Below are 18818 nucleotides of genomic sequence, written 5' to 3'. Positions count from 1 at the left end.
GCGATACTCGAAGTCTTGCTCACCAGTGTAGATCACCAACGTAGACGATCTATGTCGAAAATGATTGCAGGCCTACTCGAGTTAGACGTGAATGGTGTGACAAACTAGCTAACATCGAAGTCACACCTCATGGTCAGCACCTTACGTGGACTACCCCATTGACGTATCAAGGTACCATAGATGCTTTGAAGACTGTACAACACAGTGGACGTTATTACAGAAATATATTAGTTAGGGTAGATACAAGCGAAAGTAAGACCACTGCCGCATGGGCCTGTCCATGGCATATGATTAACTAATGCGCGTTGCTTGTACATGACCTTGGCAGGGAGCGATGATCTGTTCGACATTCAGTGATCCAACTGCCGGATGATTTGGCTAGGGCTCGGTGACATTTCACTGGCCCTACAATACTCCCCACCAGATTCAACGGCCGTTTGAATCGGTACCAAACATGTTGTGAGCAGTTGCGCGCCGGAGAGTGCCAAACGAATATTATAAATCCTCCAGGTATTGCTTATCTGTAAAAGAAATGGAAAGGAGGCGGCAGAAACTGGTCGGGAAACAGTGAGTCATAATATGTTAGTAGGACGTTGCTTAAACATAAATTGATTAACCATAGAAATAATGAAAAGAACAAAACGTTTTATTGTTCTATCAATTCGCGCTGAAATATATAGCCTTGACAAGTAATTCAGTTCCTCCGATGACGAACGTTAAGTCTGCCGCAAGAGTAGTGATGCTAAAGCGATAGTAGGATAAATGTATTATCAATCGATGTCCATGTTTGTACAGTCATTAATTTAGATTTGTAAGTCGGACAGTGTCGTTGACAGCTATTAATTAGTGTTCAATTCTAGTTATATCTATATCTAACAGACTAACCGTAAATACAGAAGTATAACCGTGAAGAGTGGTCGTGATTTCGTTGTGCGAATCTATTGACCAACTTGTAGTCAGAGTTTGAAAAGTCGATGACTGCTGTTACAGTCAGTAAGGTTCGAAGGCTACAAATCGACAACAAACGTGGCACGATGCAGTCTCTAAAAGATGATTAACGGTGAGTTCTGCGTGTTTGTTCGGTAAGTGAACATAAAAATATCGAAAAGAACATAAGAAACCAAGAGTGTCACTCTGGACTCATGTCAATGATACCCGTGAAAAACGCTGTCAGTGTTGGGATAGAGGCGACAATATCGTTTTCAGTTTGCAGGAGATTTGCTCGACTGCATAAACTGATGATTCGCGCGAATGATATTGTCGTCAGACCACTTACTGAACTGGACAAGTTTTAAATCGTCGAGTAGTTGAACGGCCGATTGATGTACCGAAATCCTCTGTTAGATAACAGCCACGAGGAAACAATACTTCATAAAATAAAGTACGACGCCGAAGTAGAATAACTACAATAGTTCGGATGTGTTACAATGTCAAGTCTAAATAACATCGTTCTTACGTATACTGACAGTTGCGCTGAACGTTCGTTTAGGTATTATTAGCGTAACAGTTGGATGTATGAATAAAAACATATACGAAAACTATGGTTGGGTTCGTGGAGAATTTTCGAGGACGTTTAGATATTTTCCATATTTTCATAATCGAATGATTTCAAACCCAGCCAAACCAAGAATCAGGGACAAAGGAGTTTGTCAGTAAAAAGATCACCGGTATGAAGTGTATCATTGGTTGCTATGAGGTAGAGAACCATTGGGCATGATGCAACAATATACTCAAGGACATCGTTTGACAGCCGACTCTGAATAAATATCATAAAGGCTGTTCAATTAATGAACAGTTGTGATGTTCTGTTTAGACTTCAGTGCAGTGCATCTAAGGCATGTTTAAGATAGTCAAGTGAATGGATTCTGTTAGAGCTGAACAGGATCAGTAGTTTCAATATGACTACTTGAACGAACCGAATCCTGATTAAATCTGCAGTTTCAAACAAGTTATCAACAATCTAGAACTGTGTGACTATGAAAGGAAAATTATGTCTACTTAGTTTTCAACATATTGCCATTTGTTCTCTGTTTTATTCGAATTAAGGATAGTGATAGTTATGTATTCTGCTTGTCAGATAGTGCACTTAACATGAGAATTCGCCAGCCACGAGAAGCATGCTGATACTGGATAGACAGAAAGACAGTAGACACTTGTGGATATGTTACTCTCAGGGTTTATTCTCATGTGGTATATAATCAGTTATCTCAATAATTTTGACCCTTCAAAACTTTGATCCACATTCCATTTTCCGTTCTATTATGTAGCATGCGCAGCAATAGCGCTTCCACCAGTACTTACAATATAACTACAAGGACGATTAGAAGAGGTGAAGGTCTAAATTCAGTGGTTAATAGTAGTTCAAAAATTTCCGTTCCTAGCAATAGGGTTCTAAGAAAGCTCAAAATGACACCAGTTAAATAACTTCATAGTAATATGTACTAGATGGATCACTAAACTCAGACACCAAAACTGAATCTCAAACCAAATAATTTGAACCACACTCTTTCCCGGGTTTCCTTTTCTGATAAGACTAATTAACACAAAAGGAGAAAATGGCGTACTAACTTGCAGTTTGTCCTGATTACTGGGTAGAAACAACACAAAAACAACCATTGTACAGCATGTTAGTTAGCGTTACAGATTTTGATCACAAGTTCTGCGGTAGCCGGGTTCGCTTCCGCCATGATGCCTTAGTACTCAAGCAGCACCATGGTTATGGTAAGCCACACCCGTTCGTGGTTCTGGTACGTTATCTGACAGTGTAGAAAAAATACACTAACGAATCTACAGAAGGAGAAACCCTAGACTCCACTGGAAGCAATCGTAACAACCCCCAAATGTGTATCGAGATCGTCGAACACAGGCTCAAATAAACACGCGACTATGGGTGCAACAACTCATAGACCAATGAAATTATCGTATGTTGCTAATACCTTTAAATCTGTTTACAATGAGGAGCAGAAAGTGGGCAGTGAGAAGGGAAGTGGGGAAAACAAAGCTCTCAAAACTCTAAAAATTGAAGACGAGGAACCTCCCTCACTATATTTAGTGTCCCGATGTCGGAGAGCAATTTATTAGAAAGTTTGTCAGCCATTTACAATGGCTGACATACAATGTTGGGGAAGGACTTTACTTTAGTCAGGCTTTGCCGCTTGTATAAGGGCCAAAACGTAGCAAAGGACAAGCTCTCTTAACTGGGGGCAACTTTGGATTTAGCACACGCTACAGAGGTTATCTCAGAGAACACTGTGTGAAGAACCCTCTCAGATCCAAGTTGGATACAAAAACAGCTGTAAATTCACCAGATAACCAATAACTAACCAACAAAGTAATTCACGGAGTTCTTGAGCTGGTAAATTATATTCGAACCGGATCTCACTAACGCAGTATACAATTCAGACATCGGCTATCACGTGGCGTAGGCCTTCGCACCATTACGACGATTAGTGCGTCAGGGCAACCTCGTCCGTCGTATTCCATGATCATTAAATCTTCGCGTCCGAAGGCTGTAAACTTCAGAAGTCGAGAGAACTTAACGGCGGTCATTCAGGCCTAGCGTATTTATAGTATTCTAATTATAGTATGAATTAGGAATTCCAGGATTAACGCAATTGAATTAAGAAGACACAGGCACCAACGAATGTATTATATTTAGAATTCGAAATCAAACATTCAACCAGTACAAAGGTATCATTAGTCCATTCAAACACCACATCCGCCACAGCTTAAATAGAAGTATAAGTGTTTGTAATCGGTTGTACGTCTTCTTGTTAAGTTCATCCTGAGTCTGTCCGACATTGTATAAGATAAAAGCTTTGTAGTATCTAGAAAGTGCTCATTAGTATTGGAATTAACAAACGAAATCGGAACAGACTCACCTAGAATTGTATACAATCAGCATATCGGTTTTGTACTGAAATCATTAATATCTAGAATATGAACCATAGATTTTTCAACCCTATCCTCCCCCACGAAATAATGTTGGATCTTTATATCCCCAAGTTATGAATAATGTGGCTTCATTTAAAACATATTTCTCACATTGTTTAGAGTAAACATTAGAACTGTTTTTGTGATAAGGGTAAACAGCAGTTGATATGAAATCATCCGAAATGTAATCAAACTCGAGGTCACTTAGTACTCGTGCTTCGCATTGAGCAGGCTTTTCACAAGGATCAAATGCATTATGAGGATAGGTAATATATGATATGACATCAGGATTTGATTCCTCTGAAATATTCTCATGAAATTCATTAGGACTGTCATTGCAGAGCGTAGGATCGTTAGAAAAATCAGCATCTATCCAAACCACATCAGGTTTCCGATCATGATTAGGTTCATTTAACATATTTTCCTCAATATTGCAAGTAATTTCATTAGAAATATGTGAATCATTAGGAAAAGTCATACCTGGTACAATAGCATGAGAATTCTGATAAATCGGTTGATTAGGAACTGTTGTCTCACAAGAATTCTGGATTTCATCTAACTCTGAACTGCCATATGACTCTGCACTGTTTTTTGAAATCGTTGATAAAGATAAATGATCATTAGAAACATCCGAATTATTGAAATTTAAATTACAAGATTTAGTACAGCTTGAAGCAAAATGGACATTAGCTTTGCATACTGACTGAATGTGTCCTACCTTACCACATTTAAAACATTTAGCATTACGAAATACACATGAATTGCGAGCATGAAACTTTCCACATGATAAACATTTACCAAACTTCATCTCACCTTTGTGATTTGCTTTGTAATTCGTCGTTGAAACACCTTTCATATTTACACGAGAATAGGAATCACTGTTAAATGAACGCAAGTTTGATTGACCCTGAGATTGTAGTTCATCACGACGACTAAGCAAAGTATTAGAAATCTTCATCGACTGGATATCAAGTTCATTGACTGCTTCGTAGTTAATACACGCAGTTCTAGCATCTTGAAAGGAACAGTTTGGCATTTTTAACAGCTCTCTTTCCAAACTCGGTATGTTAATTCCTGCAATTAATCGATCTCTCAGTTGCACATGAAGTTGATCACCGAAATTACACTTGGCAGCTTGTTTCTGTAATTCAAGGATGAATTCCCGAGCCTTTTGGTCATTTTGACGAATCATCTTATGAAACTTCGCCCTTTCACAGCATTCAAAACTGGTGCATTTTACATGACTTAATAATAGCACTTTAAGAGTTGCATAAGGGAGTGAGATAGGTTTTTCTGGATATGCTAAAGTTTTTAATAAGCTGTACGCTTCTCTCCTAATGAATATGAGGAAGTGTGCCACAATATTAACATCCTCATCATCTTCTTTGGTCATGCTCCAAATTTCGAACCTTTCCAAATAATCCTCAATAGCTTCAGGAGTTGAATGAATATCCAACTTTTCCATTGCAGGTTCCATCACGACGCCAATATAGTATTCTAATTATAGTATGAATTAGGAATTCCAGGATTAACGCAATTGAATTAAGAAGACACAGGCACCAACGAATGTATTATATTTAGAATTCGAAATCAAACATTCAACCAGTACAAAGGTATCATTAGACCATTCAAACACCACAATATTCCTGATAAGACCCCTCCAATCGCATCAGATGTCGTGGCGGCCGACCTTGGTTGGTAATGCAACAGCAGAGTAGCCCCATGGAGCATATCTTTGGGTCAGTAGATTTTATTCAGCAACTCACGGTACAGAACGCAAAGACCACTGTCCCTCTAGTGAAACGCGATATACAGACAAAAATCTCACACACTTTAAATAACAGTCTGCTTAAGACCCAGAAGACAGACGCTGCGGTAGTGGAGCATCATATGATGAGATAAATTATCAAGTGACCTTATAGCAACGTAAGAAGACTAAGGAGTAAATTAGGATCAATCCGAATTGTATGCTTTCAGTCAGATATGTGTTGTGAACGGGGAAATAAGAAGCCCAGACAACTACGAAAGCTATTTTCTTGGGACGTTATTTCATTTCATTCAAACCTTGTAAAACACTTATATTTATTTTTGTCCCTATTTTATTCTACATAACATGAGCTTTCGTTCTATGCAACATTCACTGCCATACCTTTTTTGTTCCGAAAATATTGTAATTTAAACATAATATTTTGCATCTTATTTTCTACCCTAATTCCCAGTTTCGGGCATAATTGTATTTTTCCAAATTATCGTACGTTGTGGTCAGGATATTCACTTATTTATTCATGTACATTTTTTCACTAATCCGAATTCAGAGAATTCAGTGTCCTAACTGTCTTGTCTTCTCTCACTTGCGTGCTTGCCAACTAATCAGGTTTTAGAATAGTTCTCTCTCTACCCCATCTCGAACTCACGCGTACTAAACTCAAGGTTAACCCGCTCAGCCTATCGCGCCAAGGTCATAATCTAGACTAGACAGATCAAGCTCAAGTCATGACGAAGTATCGACGGGGTAAAAGCGATTCAAGGTCATAACAATATGACTATCAAATTCTTAGCTGAAATGTGGCTTTCGTCATATCAGACACGAAGTGGAAAGGAGAAATACATTAACAGACACATTAAGTTTTAACAACACACAGTACCGAATTAGCTGAGGTGACAGAACCTTGCTGCCTCAATGAGAGCAGGACGGATTACATGATTGGAGGAATATACTGACTCCCAAAGGTTCTAACACCGCAAAAGGTGAGACAATACTGGGTATATTAAAGCTGTCACACCTGGTATCTGACCAAATAATACTAACCAAAGATTTCCATACTCCATGCCCGAAACTTAGAAAACAGGATACACCTCTACAGGGTGGTCTCATAAGCAGCTTACCACAGCCATTAAAAGTTCAGGAATGACTGAACATGTGGGTGGCGCCATGACATGAGGCAGAGATGGAAAATCCCCACGAGCATATTATCAGAACACCAACATCACTTTCCTCAATGCAACCCCCGAAAAATTGAATATCAAAAAGAAAATACTCAATTACGACCTCGATTGTTTCCACTTAAAGTTACCCTCCTTTTAAATGCCTTCTCAGCTGAAGTGACCACAACCCCATTAGTGGGCAGCTTCAAGAAGAGACTTGACAAACACTTACTTACCCTTAAATTACCATCACCCTATTGAACCACTTTTACCTGTGTCTTCCAATTTTTTACCTATTAGCAACTAATAGACTTATTTATCATTCTTGAAACAGTCTTCTCTTAGAACTGAAATAATCACTTTATTACTTTCACATTGTAGTCAAGCAACCTCTAACCTGGTGACGTGATGACTATTGGTACTCAGAAACTTCACTATTCTGAGAAAATCGTACTCGACCACACCACGGGATATTCAGATACACAAATAACTATCGAACTGACTAGAATTAGTGCAATCGAGTAACAAAACCGCCACCTATTTAAACCTCATCAAATATCTGGAGCCGTACCGAAACGACGAGAAGCAAGAGCCAAGAACTCAATCGGTTTATGCTAGCCCGTGGCGAAGACACTGAAGATACAATCTACTATTACTCTAGCTAATCCCTTAAGAAAATCATACAAAATCTCCAATGGAGATAGAAAAGTTGCGAATTTTCAGAAACCTGCAAAGATGGTTCAAGAAGTTTCTTGTTGGTCACTGATAAAAAAGTCGAAAGTTTAAAATAATATTTAGTTACGTCAGAGATGAATAATTTTGCTATGACCTTCAGGTCACTGAGAAGCAATATTTAGAAATTTGGCTCATGCTGAGTTTCGGTCTTTTCGTTTCCCACTGTTCAGAAAATTCTGAGGTATTTAAAAGTTAGCAAGTGGATCGAAATATTTTGAAAAGTTTACTCCATGTATATGTGAGGAGGAATTAGTACTTAGTAGCATTTTCATCAAGTAAAATTACGAATATTCATTAATGCTTTCAGTGTAAATTTTTCGGGGAAAGTTAACAATGTTGTTTAGCTGTCACTCATATGTAACTGTTGTTGAAAACTGTTCATGCAAAAAATGTTGATAAATTTTCCTCAAATAAACCACTATTTTGACTTGTCGAGTGCTCCAATAATATGGTTGCTCTGAGGTACTTAAGTCGAATTTCCTAAGTATATGGGTGGTAGTGAACTAGTCCATTAAGTTTTGCGAAAAGCTGGCTATTTAATGGGTTAATATTTGGGGAAGGTAAATAATTTAACGTTAACGCTGAAGAGGAGTATATAGTTTGATATTAATTTCGCGTAGTATACAAATTGCATTTATTTCTCAGGTTTCTATTTGCTTTGGTTTAAATACGTTTAAGCAATTGCTAAAGGATTACTTAGCCAAAAACAGATTTGATTCCGATCTTGCTTTTCATTGGGAGGAGTTCTGGCTCCTTCGAATGCTCATACATACATTTAATTGTCATTATTCTATTTTCTCTCGCGTTCTTCCTATGTTAGCCATCCTACTAAGGCTCACTAAAATCATATTACACTTGAAAAGTTTTTTAGTTACGTTTCTGCAGCTTGTCTCAGTAATCCGATCTCACTCAACTACCTTCAAACATTTTGACTTCTAAATACCTATCTAATTCGCTATCAGACTGTGTAGTTAAACTACTCATTAAGCTCCATTGAGTGTCTTGACTGTTCTACAACGTCAAGGTGCGACTGTTGACTTATAGTAACTTGTCAGAAAAACATTAGATCACACCAAAGATGACCTAAATTGGCATAAACATCTCTGGAATTCGGTATACGTAAATTGATCTCATCACCCAAGTCACCACCGGCACTTAGCCACTCGTATGCACACATTTCTCACCTGCTTCAAAATGGTCATTATTAAGAGAGTACAATCGTTTAATCGGTCCTACTTAACCCTGCTGCTTGAATAAAGCAATGGAGAGAGGTAGATGTATGCTCTCACTCTCCCTGAAGTATTTGTATATAGGATTTTCGAGATGTTAATAAACTTCTCAGGGACACCTCTTGAATAGACGATTCTGAGGTACATGTCTGTCCAACAGAATAAAGGCGGTCCTGATGTCAAGAAATGCAACGGTTGTTGGCCTGGAATAAGTATGGTGAGGCCCTAATATTCGGTGAGGGTGAAAATATGATCAATACATATACGTTCAGAACGAGAACCAACCTGCTCTTCGCGAGTCAACCTTTCCTAAGCGAAGTGTGGCGGAAGCCATAAATTTGGACGCAGTCTGAAGTAGAATTATCCCTCGATAGTTAATACATGGGTGACGCAAACTTTTCTAAAGATAGAGACAGCTATTGGCTCATTCCAGGGTGTCGGATCACTTTAATTCTTAAACCTTTGCAAACAACTCAGCCAGTTTAATATCCAGAAGGTCACCATCATTCTTTATTTATTTATGTGAACACAAATATTGGTACATATGCGCCACACAAGCCACTTAATTTGTGTGTGGGCCTTAGTACTGCCTAGGTGCCCAGACCGAGACAGGTGGTTTTACTAGGGGGCCACACCCAGAACCCTCGACCTAAAGGTATGATCCACAAAGCAGTGGAGCAACGTCAGATGCAGTCCCATGGTAGCCGGTGACCAGCAATTGGTTCGTACTCCATTTGTTCCCTCAGGATCCTGTAGCCTATGTTCACTATCGGTTTGAAATCAGGGTTTTTTTTAACTCCCTTAGGTGGATCCTCCATATTCATCAAACCGGTCAAAGCGCCGGACATTCGCTTTTCATCCTCTCAGTTTCGTATACAACACTCCCGTGAGTACGATTTCTCTGGCAGTGGTTGTATGCACGTGACCATGTGAGGGCATTTCGAGAGGGAGAGCAAACTCTCCCCACTGTTGGCCGTACCAGGGCATTAGGAGGCTCCGCCATCCTCAATATTACCCTTATTTTGTGAGGTGTTTTTGGTCCCTTATTATGATTGTATTTGTGTTTAAATAAATAAATATGTTAGCAGTAGATGAACATAAATCGGTAAGTAGTCTAGTCTTGTGTAAAATAGCTTGAGCTTACTTATCTTTTGGCCACGATTTTCAAAAGGTTGTTTGAAGGCACAAGTAGCTTTGGAAGTTATTAGTCCAATTTTTTTTTCGCATGAACGTATCCTTTTCTCATTTAATCAGGTTACAAATACACTTATTTGATGTCTACATCTTATCGTTACACTTCTCTGTCAAATTTATACAGGTCAGAGATCTGAATGCAGTCGAACTTCAAGATGTTTTAAACACTAATATTTCTTCAACGTTTTATCACACTATCGAAACAAGCTATTGGAAAGCTGCACGACTTTCCAGGGGATGGATTTCAATATTTAGTTCATTTTTTGCATTTAATGATCCATTTGCAAAAAATGCACATCAATTTCTAATTCAATCTAATACAGGATGCAACATCCTTTTCTGCTCCGGCCAAATACGCTCATCAAGCGATATAACTCTTGCAAAACACTTTGACTCTGAGAATATTAGTATTGGTCAGGTTCTACTAGATGCATTTTCTAAGGAAAAGAACGTAAATGCTGTTGTTAATTTAATCAATTCTTTGATTGGTTCTTTTGTACTTATATTTGTTAGCGTAAGTTATAATCAATACTTACCACTTAAAAACGTTTAGGTTGAATCACACAGGGTTTATTTCACTCGAGATCCATTCGGTCGTCATTCTCTTGTTGCCAGAAAGTTTTCAGGACTACCTAGTGAATTATTTTGTATCGATTCAGTTTCAAGTATTGTTATTCCAAGCCAGTCTTCTTTTCCGGAAATTAGTTTGGATTCCCTTGTAAGCTAATTTATTTATGTAACTGCTCAACAGTGGACTTTGCTACTTTAATGTTCTGTTTTCACTATTATCATATCTTCAATGTTTGTATTCATTTTTGAGTTTATTATTTTCCGTCCAATTTCCTAAAATAATAGATACTTTAAGTCTAAATCTCCAAATGTTCATCCAGCTTATTAACTGAAAGCGTAGTAGAAAACCTCACATATTTTTGTTTAAAAGTTCCCTAAGTTGCCTTAGAGCATTTAAATGAATGTGTGGAAAAAGTGATGACATAATTGTAAACGAAGCCAGCTTAGAAATGTTACAAACTGGCAGGTAGAATCGATGTTCTCACATCCTAATCAGTCCGGATTCATTTTTTATGAACTTCGCAAGACGATCTTCTTTTTTTGGATCGCCATAAGCTGAATAAATAGGCTTGCTTCTGATTTAGTTGATCAGCAATTACATATATTAGTCAACAGCTTTATTTCATTGTCCTTCAATGGATGAAATCTGCATTTAAGTATCTATGTGTATTCAGATACCAGATTGTTTTCTACCCTTTCTTTTTTGTCATGTGGTTATTTTTTTATTTTGCGATAAAATGATAACTAATTCATACTTTTCAATCAGTTGAAATAATTTTTATTTAGGAAAAAGATGCAAAGGATTGGTTTGAAATACCTGCTTGTGGAATATTTGTATCGAAAATCGTCTGTGACAATGGGAATGTTTTTCTCTCAGATATTAATCTATATCCTTGGTCTGAACAACATTTACTTCTGTGCCCTTCAAATATCCCATTTAAAGTTAATAGAGTTTTGAATGTAAATCAAACTCATTGTAATAGCCTTTCTACAAATATGTGTATACCCACAACTTTAAAAGAAGTACAACAAAAGTTTTTGGATTTATTATCTGCTGTTATACACGATTCAGTTAACTTTGACTTGCTATATGATACAAATTACTCTTTCAATGTATCTGATGTATTAGACGATAATCGGTCAGGTTCTTTATTCGGTTTACTGTTTAGTGGCGGTCTAGACTCATCTGTTATCGCAGCATTACTTGACAGGTCTGTCAGTTACACATCACTTTTTCATGTGGTATGTTTTTTCTCCCTAAATGGGAATTCATTTTCAAATTTGAAAAATTGCTAGTATTTGTTGCCACGACAATCCTTATAGTTTACATAAAGTGAAATAATTAAGAACTATTAGTGTAAAAAATTAAATAACGAAACAGCTACATCATATAAGAACCTGAAACTGTTAGTGTTACTCCACTCAATCATTTCTAATTCAATTGGCGCAGCAGGATATTGTTTACATTTTCGCTCACAAATCCGTCGACATTGAGTGAATTTCACAAGGTTTTAGGTTGTAAACATATTAAGCAAACTTATATTCAACCTCTTCAACTATCGAATTAAAGGCTTGAACCCTGCTTTACTGAATTCGGATTCGTTAACTGGATAGTATCACTATTCCTCATATAATAGTGTGACCCAGAGCTAATTATAGAAACTTATACTTGGTTATTAAATCTGTAGATAATTTGTGTGTGCAAAGTCATTGTGATTCATAAATTTTGAGAGTAAACGAGATGCCACTGATTAATAAAGATATTACTGGGTTGTATAAGTATTATCCCAAGTTTTGTTGTTAATTTTTCATTTTAATGAAAGTGATATGAAGACAAACCAGCGTAACGAATTTTTCTTTTGACGATCTCATCTACTGAAGCCTTACGATAATATTTTTGGCGATCTAATAAATATATTAATCTATTGGAAAATAGATTATCTTATTTTGTGCGAAACTTGACCTACCACAAAAATGGTTCAAAGGTCAAAGTACAAGAGTAGAATTTAAAAAAATTACGGGTCAGGAAGAAATGTGTGATGGTTGTTCACTTGACAAGTGTGAGAAAGAAATAAAGTGCGTGGTGATAATAGCGGCTGAATAGTGGTTACAAAAATTTGCGAGAACTATGAGAACTAACTAATTTGTAAAACGAAACAAGAGAAAAAGATGGAATAGATGCTAGGGGTGTAGTAAAATAAGAGATTACACTTGATTGTTTTGGACAGAGATTTTGTAAAGCCTCTAGGTTGGGCACATTTTTAGTTCGTACTCCCTTAGAGCTTATTCACTTGACTATGTAAATAATTTTGAAATGTAATTCTAGTGGGACGTGATCAGAATTTGTTAAGTGATGAGAGATATAGTCATACAGTTTCAGGAAATGATGTCGTCAGGAAGAAGTTTCCTTCACTGAATTATCTTTATCTCAGATTTTTAATTTTACTACTGATTTACTTGTTTAATGATGCTGAGTTCTTACAAAACGTAACATCCTAAAATCATCTTAATTTACTAGTATTTGGACTCTTGATTGTTTTGGAAATGTAGCCTTCTCAACGTATCATTAGTGTAACGAAATCTTAATTAAATATACTAATACTAGCAGGCTATGCTGTGGTGTTAATTCTAACGCAAACAGTTGAAAATACACTTTATCTTACTATGAAGTAAGATACGGTAACTTGAACCTATATACACATGTCTTAAGCTCTACGTTGTATATTACTGACTAACTGAAGATACAGACTTCGAATTCTGGAAATGCTTGTGGTTATATTCCCGATATGCTCCTTCTGAATTTAAACTGTAAATCGTGTACAGGCTACCTATAGCTACCCATTTAGACTATTAGTTCTCTTCTTTCATTTCTTTACTGCACTGATACAGATATTGAGTAAACTCAGATCTTTGATAATGGAAAGACACACCATTTACTCGTCAATTAATTTCAGTGATCATTTTGCAAAGCCTTACGTTCGATGAAATCAGACTAACTTTCACAAACACGTAAGTGTTTTATCTGTACCACGGGCTTATTAATTTGTGCTATCGAATTTAGCAACTTGTTGTTAGTCATTGTAGATAATTGTTTGGGCATCTGAAACTTTTTATGATTAATTATTTGGTTATCATGTTTCAGCGTATTAGGTTATTTTCTGCAAACAAGTGTACTCTGCATGTTGTTATTCCCCTGTAGATTTGTTCCTGATGACCAGTCCATCGATCTGATTAATGTCGCTTTCCAAAGGAGATGTACTGGTGTTTCTGTTAACAATAGGTCAGTTAATTTTCATGATGCATTCTTTCCAGTTTCATCTTCCCGACTTTGTTCAATTAGTTAGAGATGGTTTGCATCGCCAATCCATATCGCTTCATCAAAGGTTAATAAATCAATTTTGCGTAATCTTCAAGCAGTATGCTTTTACACTTAACTTGGTATCAGGCTGACATTTTGCCTTAAGCTAGTTAATATATATAAACTCTGCTTTGGTGTGCTGTTGTGTCGAGATGGTCTTCTGGCAATCGAAAGGAGATAATATCATTGTCACAATGTGCCGATGAATATGCTGTGGCATTACATTGCTAAGATATTTTTAAGAATAGTCAGCATCTCCGTTATTAATTCCTTGTGGCTATGTAAGTGAAGAATGTGAGAGCTGTACAACCCCTTTTATGTGTCTCTGTGAAGTCCCATATTTTAGAATCAAGTTATGAGAATCATTTGTATCCTTCAATTTTGATCCTGATGGTTTAATTCTGATATTCTGGAAAGGATTTTACAAGAACTGCATCTTAGTAATGTTAGTCTGTTGTCAAGAGGAAGACCGTTGACGTTGTGTGTGTGTGTGTGTGTATTAAACCTCTTTACAGTGAAATAATTTATGCACTGGCCAAATCGAAACTAGTCATTTGGTGATCCATATATTATAACGACTTTTCACCATCGAAGTGTGATGAATGTCTGCTAGACCAGGAGGCTTCTGTTCTATCATTTGCTTTTATTGATGAATCTTCGCTAATAGCCCAGATGTTTGTTTATCTGGGCAGTTGTGTGGTTCGTGATTGTAATGGGATGATAACGTGTGTTTAGGCAATCGTTGGCGATCTAGAAAGTATCATGATCTAGAAGAAAGGGATTCAGTAACTTGGTCAAATTTTACACATATCGTTACTGTGGCTTTTATACCACACATCACCAGTCGTTTCTGGAATTGACTGGAAAGAGTGAGGGTGGTCAGTTTAGAATATGGTGCTGTGAAACAGACAGTAACTGTGTTGGGTTAACAACGGTTGGCTAGTCGTAACTCCATTAATGGGGTCCTAGATATATAACCTAGTTGTTTAATATGTTATCATACATAGCTTAAAATAAAAGACAATGAAGATCCTCTCCCAGTTTTTGTTAGGTTTTTCTTAAGTAAGAAGATGATGTACCAAATAAATAAAACATATCTTAACTGCATTCCTGTTTGAATTTCATCCTTCAAAATTTTTCATTATTTTTCTTATTATCATTTAACTACTACCAGATCAACAGACTGTCACGAAACGAGTTTCACTTGTTGGCATTATAAACAACTGACATTAATGGGTTTTTTAATTAGTTCAGTCCATACAATGTAGTATGGAACGAAAGTTCCTATACCAAATCAAGACAGGATCATTGAAGGTATATTCTTGTAAGTACTTACAAACTTAAAAGTCTACTAAGAACTAGGTACGATAGTATACAAATCTGTGCGGAATTTAATGTATCTTAGTTGTACTTCGCATTGACTTTGTTCAGTGTGATATTTTTGTTCTTGTTATCAGTATATCATTTCGTTCCATTTGACGGATTCCTCTAAGCCTAACTGTACTAAGCTGTCTTCTGTGTTCAGAATAAATCAATGGGTATAACACATGATAAAATGTGTTTCACCTTTTTGTAACAAATATTTAGCATTTGAGTTATTTAAAACATTGTCAAATAAGCTAGTTCCTATAGGTCTAATATTTGGGACACATCATTCGTTTTCTTAAGATTCTGAAATAACTATTCTTCATTTATCTAGGAAGGAAGGCTTCCAGCGCCTAAATAAACACTGTGGATAATCATTTTCGTTTTAATAACCGATATTTAAGTGGTTTCATATAAGAATTCAGAGTGAATTTTTGAAAAGCAAAGTAGAAAAATGTCTTTCCTTTGAAAACAGCAGTTCAACAGAACTTCGTGGTTTGCAGTTACTATTCGGATGATGTAGTTTTGTGGTCCAATTTGTTTCCTCAACTAATAAGTAGTTTTCATATACGTACGTTGTAAAGCTTTTAGCTTCCACTTCAGTCTCATTTTTTCACCTTTCTTTATCATCAGTGATTGCTTGGACAAAGACTGTCTAATTTCCGCCGAGGAGGCCCCTGACAGACAAACTGCCCTGAAAAGTTATGAAGAGTTGTGCAAATTATCTGCCCGACGTAAATGGAATTTGATAAAAGTAAGTCTGTGTAACCATGTTTGGCCAATTGATTGTGAGACGTCATCTTCTTGTCTGTAATTTTCGTTTTTATCTTATACTACTCGCTATTGGTAAGTAGCTCGAGTATTTTTAGTTATTTCTGTCTTTCGTACAAGAACCACGGCTGACAGGCAGTTGGGACGACCTTCGTATCGCGTTTGTGGATTCTTCTATTTTGAATTTAGGATCCATCCGCTCCTGTTTATAGTGGAAATCTTCCTTATCTGTTCACTGCTATCTACATTTTAATCTACAGTAGTCTTATCTGACTTACGGATTCTCGAAAAGAGTGGACAATTCGTTTTTGATTGAATGTTCACGCCTTACTGAAGATGCTTCTGTTTTATAGCCTATAGGTCAATTTTATATCTTATGACATCCTTTTATGTATAAATAATATTTGGATATCGAGAACTCCCGTTTATAAGTTGTTATTATAGACCATTATTGAAGGAAAATATGATTCTTCGGATGTTGAGGCCTTGATCAAATAATTTTTATTTTATTTTTACATATCGTGAGCAATTATTTTAACTCTAAAAGTTCTTACTAATTCAAAAGTTAGAGACTGATAACTATTTTTAAAGTATTTACTGGGTTTTTATTTGTTTCCATCAATAAAGATCACTCAACATTCAGCATAGCATGTAAGTAATATTGCTGTGCATAGTTAATTGATCAGTTAAAAAAATGTATTTAGTGTATACAATTTAACAGTTGTCACTGTTTACCCTGTTCTCCTCTCTTGATATTACCTGTACAAAGTTAAACATTAAACGTCATTCCGTATGTTGAATTTTATTTAAAACTATACCGAATTAGAGACGACAAGATTCTCTAGTGTACAAACATTAAATGTGGTTCATAATTGAAATCATCTCTGAGTGTTTCTTCCTATACTACTTGAATAAATATATATAACTGAGACGTAATAAGTTTCTTAATTGTTTTTTCTCTTCAATTGTGATTATTTCACTCTTTCTGATCATTTATACGCACCTACATTTTTTTTCACTCTTTTGTAATATTGTTGTTGTTACATTTCATGTTCACATTGTATGAAATTCATGTTTTCATTATATAATAATCATAATCTGGTATATATAAGAATCGATATACGTGTGATAACGTGTTACAATAGTTTTATCTGCTTTTCGATTAATAATAATGGCAAGAACTGGAAATTTGGTTCAGTAGTATTTACTTTCGAGCTTTAACATGCAACTAAATGAGGTATAGCAAATTAAAAGTAATATAAGAAAGCCTTTTCGTAATATGATAATAACAAAGTTAAAAATTAGTCCATTTATGTTGTGCTTATCGAATTTAAATGTTTTGGCATGAATTCTTTTACCACTGGTTCCTGATATCTCATGAACAACAAATAAAATATCTTTCAACTCTCATACTTTTTAGACAACTGATTTAAAATGTTATACGTTGATATTACACTTTGGTTTGAACGCTTTAGAGAGCATGATGAATGAATGTTTAAAGACTATATACTTATATGCAACCTCTTATATATATGACTACCATTGAAGTAACTACTTTATGAATTTGGTGTTCATCTTGTTGTGCTAATGATGTATGGCAACTTGGACCGATGAATATATGTGCCTGGTTCTACGTTGTAACTGACTGACTGATCCCTGTTAGGTCCCGATAAACATAATGAATGGTAACTTCGGGATCCTTTTATGGACCAATCCCAAACGTATATTTTTATCGTATAATTGTTAAATAACTAGACTATTCATATTCATATTCCTCTTATTATAAACTTTATTTTGACCTATGAACCATTATTATACGTTTTACCATTCTTGAATTATGCCCTGTCTGTTAGACACTGCCTCCCACATTCAGAGCCACATTTGGCCAAATTTTGTACAAATGTTATTTTCTATTTTATGCTACGTTGTGGTCTGTTTGATTGGTATATAAACTCAGTATGTTTGGAATATAAGGATTCATATTGTAGAGGCTGAGACTGGTGTTCTGGACTTAACTGGCTGGGCTAGGCGAAAGGCAGGACCAATCAGGACTCAAGGCTGCTCGCGCGTCTTTTACGCGTCCTTGGTCCGATCGATAATTCTATGCTTCTGATTGGCGGCTTTGGGCTATAACAACCCCACTCCATACATACGAAATTGTTTTAATGTTTTCACTAATGAATTAATTTTCTTATTACTGATATTTCGCCAGCATTATATACTACCAGTATCCCATCAAAATAATCATTTTTAAGAAGACAAAAAAAAACACTAACTGGTGCAAAAGCTGGATTATAATTTTGACGTTATGACAAAGTTTCTAAAAATATTTTGGTTTGATCTTGTGGTATACGTGATTAATTGTCCAACTTTAGATGTAAATGTTGCACGGTAGTTTCCTCTGTGTTAAACAGTCTTTATGACTTGTTGATGAATGATTTTCCTGTTTTCTGTGTAAATAGAACTATTTGTTAGTTTATGGGTGTTTATTTGTTCAGATCTTATTTTCTCACTGGATATGGATTTGATTTTCAATTCTTTATCACTTGATACGCATGATAAGGAGCAGGTTTTACCTGACTCTCTGAGTTGTTTTGCTCACTGTTCTTTTTATAACTTGCCGCAAAATGCCCTGATACTTTCGAGAGTGTGGAGAGTATGCTTTCCCTCTTGAAATGCTCTCATATGGCCATGGGTTCATAGCCTCTACCAAAAAATTATACTCTTTGCCTTCATTC

General features: G+C 36.1%; 1 protein-coding gene across 3 annotated transcripts in view; it reads left to right on the top strand.

Moving 5' to 3' along the window:
• Nucleotides 1-7638: 7638 nt before the first annotated feature.
• Nucleotides 7639-18818, top strand: part of ASNSD1_1 (Asparagine synthetase domain-containing protein 1) — a gene marked incomplete at its 3' end in the record, with an annotated part of 93209 nt that continues 82029 nt past the window's right edge. The window contains exons 1-6 of one of the 3 annotated variants that reach the window (XM_035731949.2): nucleotides 7639-7774; nucleotides 10141-10530; nucleotides 10570-10734; nucleotides 11373-11797; nucleotides 13786-13866; nucleotides 15943-16063. In XM_035731949.2, the coding sequence (XP_035589515.2) occupies nucleotides 7727-7774; nucleotides 10141-10530; nucleotides 10570-10734; nucleotides 11373-11797; nucleotides 13786-13866; nucleotides 15943-16063 (1230 nt within the window). In that variant the 5' untranslated portion in view covers nucleotides 7639-7726. Of the gene's footprint in view, nucleotides 7775-9730; nucleotides 10531-10569; nucleotides 13867-15942; nucleotides 16504-18818 lie in introns of those variants that run through there. The other 2 variants (XM_051210753.1, XM_051210752.1) reach the window with 2 other exon arrangements.

Source organism: Schistosoma haematobium, chromosome ZW (genome assembly GCF_000699445.3).
Source record: "Schistosoma haematobium chromosome ZW, whole genome shotgun sequence".
Taxonomy (NCBI): Eukaryota; Metazoa; Platyhelminthes; class Trematoda; order Strigeidida; family Schistosomatidae; genus Schistosoma; species Schistosoma haematobium.
The sequence above is the reverse complement of the archived record's forward strand: the minus strand, read 5'-3'. Positions and strand labels throughout refer to the sequence as shown.